This window comes from Candoia aspera, chromosome 2, assembly GCF_035149785.1.
Source record: "Candoia aspera isolate rCanAsp1 chromosome 2, rCanAsp1.hap2, whole genome shotgun sequence".
Lineage (NCBI taxonomy): Eukaryota > Metazoa > Chordata > Lepidosauria > Squamata > Boidae > Candoia > Candoia aspera.
In genome coordinates this window covers 230,975,665-230,984,932 of record NC_086154.1, presented here as the reverse complement: position 1 = coordinate 230,984,932, position 9,268 = coordinate 230,975,665, and the positions used below count along the sequence as shown (strand labels likewise).

At 33.4% G+C, this 9,268-nt stretch overlaps 1 protein-coding gene across 13 annotated transcripts in view; it reads right to left on the bottom strand.

Moving 5' to 3' along the window:
- The window catches only part of SSBP2 (single stranded DNA binding protein 2), a 162,554-nt gene continuing 153,286 nt past the window's right edge, over nucleotides 1-9,268 (bottom strand). For all 13 annotated transcript variants that reach the window (XM_063295463.1, XM_063295465.1, XM_063295471.1 and 10 more), the window contains 2 exons: nucleotides 9,031-9,129; nucleotides 1-6,861 (listed from right to left, as the gene is read on the bottom strand). In XM_063295463.1, the coding sequence (XP_063151533.1) occupies nucleotides 6,832-6,861; nucleotides 9,031-9,129 (129 nt within the window). In that variant the 3' untranslated portion in view covers nucleotides 1-6,831. The remainder of the gene's footprint in view (nucleotides 6,862-9,030; nucleotides 9,130-9,268) is intronic.

The window sequence follows — 9,268 nt, the reverse complement described above, 5'->3', positions numbered from 1 at the left end:
GGTTTTTCAAATATGTTTTATTCTCTGCTTTCTGGTGACTTGTAAAATCTAATCTGCATTATTTATATGGTTGCCCTCAGCACATATTCTATGGGATATTACAGAGAGAAGCACAATGCAAAATACAGCACTAAATGAGGAAAAAAGTTAATCTGAAAAATGTTTGTGAAGCATTCGGAATAAAGCTTTTACTTTTATAAATTTAGTGGATTATTTCTAATAATAGTACTTTGCACATGTAAAAAGTAAAGCATGGATTCACTAAATAATTTTTCCACAAGACTTTGGTGGCAAGCATTGAAAATAAGCTTCACTGCTGCCTTTGCTCTGGTGTTGCAGAAATGCACATGGTTTGCTAAATAACTTGTATTTTAAATGTCATGTCCTCCCCCCACCAAAAAAGCTGAAACGTTACTGTTTTCCTATATTCTAGGAAAATCCCTGTATTTCTGTTAGACCAGAGTAAGTATTCCCACTTACTTGCAGAAAAAAATGAAAATGCTGTTCTATCAATATTTTTTTAAAACAAAAGTCTAAATGTCATCAGCCAGAACCATTTTCTAAAAAAACCACAATCTAGTCTTCAACATCACTCAGTAGATACACACATAGACAACTGGCCAGGATATACAAATAGCAAATGTAGTGGAATTGTGCCTAAAGTTAAATACTTAATGTCTTTATGGCAATAGTGAAGGTTAAAATAAATGCTAATTTTCCCATTCAAATTGTGGGATTGAGCTTTAGCTTGATCAGGCTCATCCAAATTAAATGTTACTGGAAACAGAAGACAATCACTGGCAAATTTACTAAACAAGCCTTAAGTACTAATCCCCAAAATCCCAATGCATATACAGTGATTATTTCTCATGCCAAATTCTACATGTCATATTATACACTGTTCTAAATGATGCTAAATGAGTTTTAAAAAAGTTTGTAAATGCTCACATGGATTTTCATAATATGGCCATAAGCCCTTAAGACCTGATTCCAGCACACATTAAAATTAGAAAACACTATCAACTCTGAGTATAGACATATATTTGGTTTTAGTGATACAGTTGGAAAGTAATGTCCAGAATAATAATGCAGAATTATTATGAGCTGATCATATTCTCCCATAACCTTATTATTCTATTTCTTTGTTGTGAATTTAATTTAGATAGGGAAACCATTTATTTTCTAAATCTTTTAAAAATAAAATATTGAAATAGCCTAGGCTATGGATGTCAAATTATAAATCTTTCAGTTGTCGAAAAATTATGGCTATACATCTTTATATACATCTATAGCAAATGTTCCCTTTACACAGAATGTAAATGGCCAAAATGTAAGTATTACTACCCTATTGTTTTAAAAAATAAAACAACTTTTAAAACATGTTAAACCAGCAAGTTCAATAGCAGTGTTCAAATAAAAAAGAATAGCACTAAAAATCTTTAGCACTATAAAGACTAAAAATAATTCAATTTCCCAGTTAGTTTGGTATGTAAGTATATGTGTCGGTGCACATGTCGTTTGTTTGCCTGTCTATCCAAAATGCCATCAATTGGAAAGGCATAAAATCTTAATGCCACAAACCTTGGGTAACTTTTTAACTGAAGCAGCCTTGAACCTGATCAAGCCCTAGTTAACCGTCCCAATGAGAAGGAGCAGCTTCAGTTGGTATAATGAGTTTTCTACATGAGCAAGACTTGACCAATCTGTTCAGCAGTCAGGAAATGTTGCATGTGCAAATGCATGAATGGTATTCCTTGGCATTGGAAACAATTAGAGAACTTCTCTTTGCATAGATCTCCACATGCACGTCAGAACAATTAGAGTTTTGTACCATATGGTCACGTCAATAATTTTACAGAATATTCAAACTGGAAATATGAACTTTCGTATTTCTATACTAAATTGTAACCTGAAACTCTTAAATTTCTTGTTTTTTAAAAAAGATTTAATATACTGTAAGAGTGAACACACACATTCCTATTCACTACAGTCATGCTTAAAATTCCAGTACTGTTGACTGGAATGGAAGCTTAAGTTGTATGATAGCTTCTAATGAATTGCATGAAAACATTACTCTCTTTTTGACTACTTTTTCCAATCACCCTATATCATGGAGATGCTATTGTTAAAAACTGCATGCCAGGTCTGCCCACAATAACATGAATTTCTTCAAAACAGAAATCAGAAATAATTATATAATACATTAGGACTCAGAAAAAAAAAATCAGTGCAATATTTATTGGCAAAAATGTGTGACACCAATGTAAAAGAATAAAAATGTACAACTTAATTAATCCTCTTCAAGAAATTCACCATCTAATTTCATAGTTTTGTTACATCCAGCATATTGACATAGAATCACAATTATGATAAACATAGTAATGACTTTTAGTCAACTGATTTTTGATGCTAGGTTGTAATCCATACAAAACAGCTACTCTTATCAACCAAATAGTCTCTCCCTTGCTATAGTTATGATTAAATTGCATTTCTTTGTTTTCAATTGTTTGGTGCTACATATGCAAGCTGTGTGCGTATTCCTCTCCTCTTTGCACTGCATCTTCTACTTAATGGGTTATTTCTGGGCATAGGGAAACCATTTATGGCTGTTATATTCAGATGGCAGACTATGATTTGTGCTTGTCCTATAAATCAGGATTGTACATAAGGAATTAGGGTTTGATTGCTTGGCATTACATGTGAGCCAGCCCATTGCTTACTGTAACTGGATTTAAATATGCATATTTAAATCAGCATCACATCATTTTTCTTAAAATAAAAAGCTCAGTTGGAAAAAGTTGTATACATTAAGGATGTCAGTGATAACTAAGCCGGGTGCCTTTTGAATGTCAGCTTTTCTAGCTTTATTTTTTCACTAGGACGTGGTGTAGACGTAAGAAAGTATTTGGGACGCACTAATTAGGCCAGGATAGTGGCAACCAAAAGTTCAGCTGATGATAATCTGATGAATCAGGCAACAATGAAAAACTTCCAAATAGAAACGTGACTTAGAAGTTTGAAGAACTGTTTGCTTTTATGTGGTAAGTCTGTCCATATTGTGGCTGAAGCATAGGACTTGGCGAAAGTGAGGTGAAGAAAAGCTGCAAATTATACCACCTTTTCTGAACCTGTGTGGGTAACAACTTATGAGAATAACGAAAACCACACCAAATTCAGATCATCCTCACTCTGATTTTAAAGCAAAAGTTTAAAATTCATTTTAAGCATTTTATGTAGAAACTACCCAAATGAATTATCTCCTGTATCTTCATTACTTATCTGTTTCAGAGGTGTGTTTGTGTGTATGTGTGTGTGTGTGTGTGTGTGTGTAATCAGTTCTAATGTAATTATCATTGTTTTCTGTACCTTCTAGCAAACTTTTCAGAATATTTCTAGAGAGGCACAGGTATGAATTCATTTGATTTTTTAGGAATATTTTTAAGCAGGATCCAAAAGGAAGATGATATTCTGATCACACACAATCTTGTTAAGTCCATATATGTCTCACGCTCTGTGAACTGTTTCTACTCAGCCTCTGCTGGCGAAATTCCATTAAAAAATTCCCAAGGTAAAATATAAGTTCATCTTAATTGTTCTAAATGCACTTTGGGGATAGGGGTTAGAACCTTGGCATTATGGTTCATTAAGGACTATAAGACATGTCCTATATCTACATGTCTATAACTACATGTGGTTCTTTAACATGTGAGAAATAAATGACTGAAAATCAAGAATCTATTTTAATTTTGTTCTCCATATTGCCAAATTATATAAATAATTTACTAGAACATACAGAAGAATCTAAACAAAAATACAGTGTATAGTTAGCATTGTCATTAGATGTAATGTGCACAGCATTCATAGCTATTATTTTATGTGGCGTATTGGAAAAGAGTTACTGGAAAAACTAGGCACAGATTTTTACATGCATAAAATGAGTATCTGAAAAATTAAGTAATTGGGATTAAGGAATCATATCCAAAACTGTCCTTCAATTCAGAGAATACACTTTAATCCAGCATAAATTCTCATAAGCAAAGGGAGAGAAAGGTGCTGCTTCCCATTTTGTCTTCAATTTCCTGGAATACATTTTTGAAAGTAAAAGGGTATCAGAATAAACCATCTTTTCCCTCACTGCATTCATGGAAGATTCGGCTGAATCAAAAAGCTTTTCTGAATAAAATAACATCACTGGATACTAACAAGAATTACTGTCTTACTCTGAGTGCTCAATAAAGGGAAAGCAAAGGAATCATAGATTTGATTTTGTAAAAATATAAGCATGTGTAGAGTTCTACATTGCAACTTTACTGAGCTCTTCAAAGTTAATGCAGAAACAATGGTGAGGGCTATATCCAAAGTTTTGCAAGTATCATGTTTTGCTTACATGATGGGACTTTCCTTCATTTTCCTCTCCCTGCTTCCCCTGGTACAATTCGTATTTGCTCTAGATGGTCTCACAACCCTCCAGAGCAGATACTATGGTTGGTAGGTGAGAGGAAACATCTGTTCTATTCTGCCTGGAATTACATGGTTGGATACAGCCCCAAGTTTTCTTTAACACCAGGACAATTTAAGGAATTATCTTCCTCCCTTTTAAAAAATCAGAACAAAGTGTAAAACAATTATGCACTGCTTATTCAAATGCTCTTTCATTGCAATTTCAGCAATGTATTTGGATAGATTGCAACTATTGTAAAATTTCCAGTAATTTCTAGTAGATGGAAATCAATTATTGTAGGCAGCACTTCTACTTCCACATTTACAATAAGAAACTTACTAGATATGCAGGTAATGGAAGATGTTACCATATGGGAATTACCAAACATAAGATATTAATATATCACAAAATTGAAAATAGGAGTAAATATAAAATAGTGAATTTTTCACATATCATTTATTTGCCAAAAGGAGGGTGGGGGAATTATCATGCTTTCTTCATATATAACATCTTAAATTTCTCAGTCATTTGGAACCCAAGAAAATATGATACTGGATGAAATTTACCATTGTCTGTTAACATATCTATCTATATACTACTAAAACCCTCATGTCTGTTTATAACCTTTAACTGGGCAAAATGGTGTGTCATAGGCCAACAATTTTTGAACCAAGGTACCTCAAATGGGCTAACTTACAGAATGTGTCAAAAACCTGGGACCCATGACTCCTGTGGAATTGAAATTTGGCAAATTTTATAAAACATTTTATGACATAATACAAAATGTCATAAAACATTTCCTATGGTCAACTCCTAATGTTTGACTGTGCAATATGTTTAATATGAATGACATGGGCTACTTTCAAGGCAGATACATCTCTGAATATCGTCCTGAATTTTTAAGAATTTTTCCAGTACATTAGAAGTTCTGCCATTGTTGAAGGCATTGAGGAATCTGGTAAGGAAATATCTCTGAAATGATGACCCAACAAGTCCCAGCTTGTCTAGTAGCCAATTAAAATTATTTTCAGATTAATAGCTGCATTTGTTTTTGATGCAACAAATGAAGTACCTTAAGCCAATATTAAAATCTATGTAATAATAAATTCATTGATCATGAAGATACTATAGGATTAAGTATACACTGACTTTAGAAACATCCAAAGTGGCTTAATAATATTGATAAATTATAGATAATGAGATGGGGATAGGAAATAATAAAGCCAGTGAATATAGCGAGGGAAAATAACTTGCTATCTCTTCCCCTTTGGCATATCAAATAATTGGAGTATGTCTATGTAACCTCAGGAGATTATGATGGATATTAGAGGAAAATATTGTGCCTAAGCAATAAAATCTATAGCTGTTTTTATTATAATTACAACACTTATGGAAGATCATACTAAGTATTTCACCAACAGCAGAAAGATGAATCCCACAAATTTTATTCCTGGATGCTACAACACTTTAATCAAAGCCCAACAAGTGTTTTGTATTTCTCTGCATAGATCAAAAAGTTGAGCTAAACTCAGTCATACCTTGAAAGCAAATATTGAAGGATTTGCATCCTAGTCCTCAACATATTATTTGGGAGTAAATCTAAATTGTTTCACTGGAGTTTCCCACCATGCAAATATGTTTAGCATTGCAGTATTAGGCATTTATTAAGAAATAAAGCAAAGAACCCCTCTAATTTCTTTTCCCCCCCTCAGTTTTAGGAAGGCAAAGAACAGGTTTAACTCACTTAATAAAATTATTTTTTTTCTTGAGCAAGTGTAGTCTGCAATTCACATGATTACTGGTATTAAATAAAACTTTATGAAAGCCCTCTTATAAGCAATTTTATTCCTAACCATGATGGCTGACAATGACAAAAACAGAATGTATCTGAGATCTTTTTAAAAAAATAACTTACAAAGCAGTGATATACACAGCACAAAACAGATCATATGGGAAGAAGGAAGCAGTTCTTTTAAAAGATAAAATGTAAACGTGAAAAAGATGGAATAAAAGTCCCTATTTCTTGTTTCTACTTAAGATGTCATGTGATAATATTTTACAACGTCCTGCAGGTCTATATATGTATGTGCTCATATTTATGTCTCTGTAACACACACATACATACACCTATCCCTACATATACATATACAGATAATTGTTTGCAGTTCAGTCTTGGGCAGCTCTGATACGCCACATACTATAGCTGAAACCAGATCAGGACCCACTTTCTTCACAAAACAGGGAAGATGGTTGGAAAATAATGGTGGGTCCAAATGTGGCAGAGATCTTTTCTGTTAAACTGTACACAGGGATGAATAATTTTTCTTCTTTAGTAGCTCTCTGGAGAGGGCCAACTCAGTGCAGCCTTCACGAAGAGACTTGGTATTGGTTCACACACTCATTGTCATGCTGGGGGAATACTGAAAAATAGGAATCCACATTTTAGCTGCAACTCATTTACCAAGATACTAATACTGAACACAAAATGCAAGTATTGTGATTAATAATAATAATAATTTAACACAATGTGATGTTTATCTGGCTTTGCAATGAAGGTAAGTGTCATACCTCACTCAGCATAATTTTGCACGACATATAATAATATTTGTTTAAGCATAATTGAGCTAGAAATATGTGGATACTGAAATCCCTTAAGTATCTGAAGATTTATGACAGGCATTAGAGTTTTGTTTTCCCCTGCCCCCTTCAAGTGCAAATTGATATGTATATATTTTAATATGTCTATTAAAATAATCTAAATTAGAATATGGAATTTCAAGCAGAACATGTTTTTGTACTATTACAGCAGGAGTCAGCAACTGGCCACCAGCACACACTTGTTCCCCTTCCCTTGTGGTGCCCCCCCCCCCAGTAAAATATTAAAAATGGCCACATTTCCTGAGATCACCAAATTGCACAAGATTTCAGTCTAATAAAATATTAGAATTGCCTAACAATTTAGTTGTCTGCGGGATGGGATGGGGGGCAGTGGGGAATGGGACAACCAAGCCCTACATCTGTTTTAGAGACTGTAATAGGCAATCACATCTCATAAGAGTTACTGATAATTTGTTGACTAAGTTCCTGAAATGCCTCATCTAATGTATCTTTACACAGGTACACAGAATTCTTGGTTTAAACAAAGTAAAGCAAAACTGATTTCAATACTTCATAACTTCATAATTACACTTCAGCAACTGATGAATTATTGGAACATTTTAATGGTATATCAACATGTTAAAAAACTTGCGATATTGTTTCAGAGGGAGACACTTTTCTTTAGCTGGATTAACTTCTTGCCTCATCTCAAAGAGGCAATGAGATCTGAAATGATTAAAGGGCTAACCATAGAAAAAACTGCAGCAAGATAAAAATATAAAGAGCTTTCTTCCTCTTCCACTTCCTGTTTAACATGCAATTTTAACGTGAAAATCATACAGTATCAATACAATGTGTCACAGTAATACTTTGATACAAAGTGATTACAAATATGATTGCATTCATGGGCACTAGCAGGTCACTGTCATCATTTCCATATAATAATTGTATCCATATATAATACAAGTGACAATATAGGCAAAAAATAAAAATAGTTTTTCTCTTCATATAATCACTGTTGTTTTTATTTTTGTTTATCAATAAATAAAAGAAATGGGAAAGGAATTTCAGTTTTATCACAATTATATACTTCTCTGGCAATTCCTAATTGGTCACCATATCTTCTTTGCTACTGGTTCAGATTTGTTGGAACATCAAAATTAGCTTTGAATAGAGAAATACATGCAACATATTCTCATGCTGAATGAAAACAAGCTTTTGATTCTTTCACACTTCACACACACAGATAGAAACTCATACATAGAGTACATGAAAGAGAGAGAGAGAGAGAGAATATTAAACAAAGACATAATATGTTGTTGCCCCATCACTCCTCTAATACAGTTTCTTTAAGTGTTGAGTAATGTTTTTGCAGTTAACACCTAGGTTGGCCTTAAGCTTAAATCCAAACCTAGATGCTCTAAAATCCCTTGAACAAATAATTATTCTTGTTTATGTAAAATGGAAACTATAGTTATATCATAATTTTATGGGTATTTACTGAGAAGCAATCATTCCTAAGTTTTACAATATACCTATATTTTCATTTAAAAATGAAGTGAAGCAGTCTATCTAAGGAGATTTTGAGGTTTAAAAAAAGAGGCTGGACAGAAAGTTCCAGAAGATGGTTTAACTGGTTTTCTTGCCCACTACGGACCAAATGATCCTTGTGGATCCCACCTCCATTATTCTGTGATGCTATTAAGTATGTTCAGGGTTTTCTTGCTGTGATAAGCATATGAAGCAAATAGAAATGTTGTATGATTCCTAGTAATGTTACAGGCAGTAACGATGGAAACAGCAAAACAGGCTCAACAAATATAAAAATAAGTGTTTATAGCTTGATTTCTTTCCACATTGAACATACAGCCCTTACTCTATTAGGGGTGTAGTAATTCAGAAGTAGTATTATACATGGCAACAACACCTAAAATGATAAGTTAGAACTGTACACCCAGAACAACAACTGAAATTAAAAATACAGTACTTACACTTTCACTCTGAAAAGGATTTAGAAAGTTACCCCCCATTTCACCATCATCTCGAGGGGTCCCAGGCTGATTGCTCATACTCATATTACTTGGAGAGTTCTATTTGGAGAACAAAACAAGAAAATCAAAACTGTAAATCATATGAAACTGTTTCAAAGCATCCTGTGACATGAAAGAGGTATACTTTTCTTCTACCCACAGTCCCTTCATTCTCAAAGGTGAGAAAGACATGGCCAAT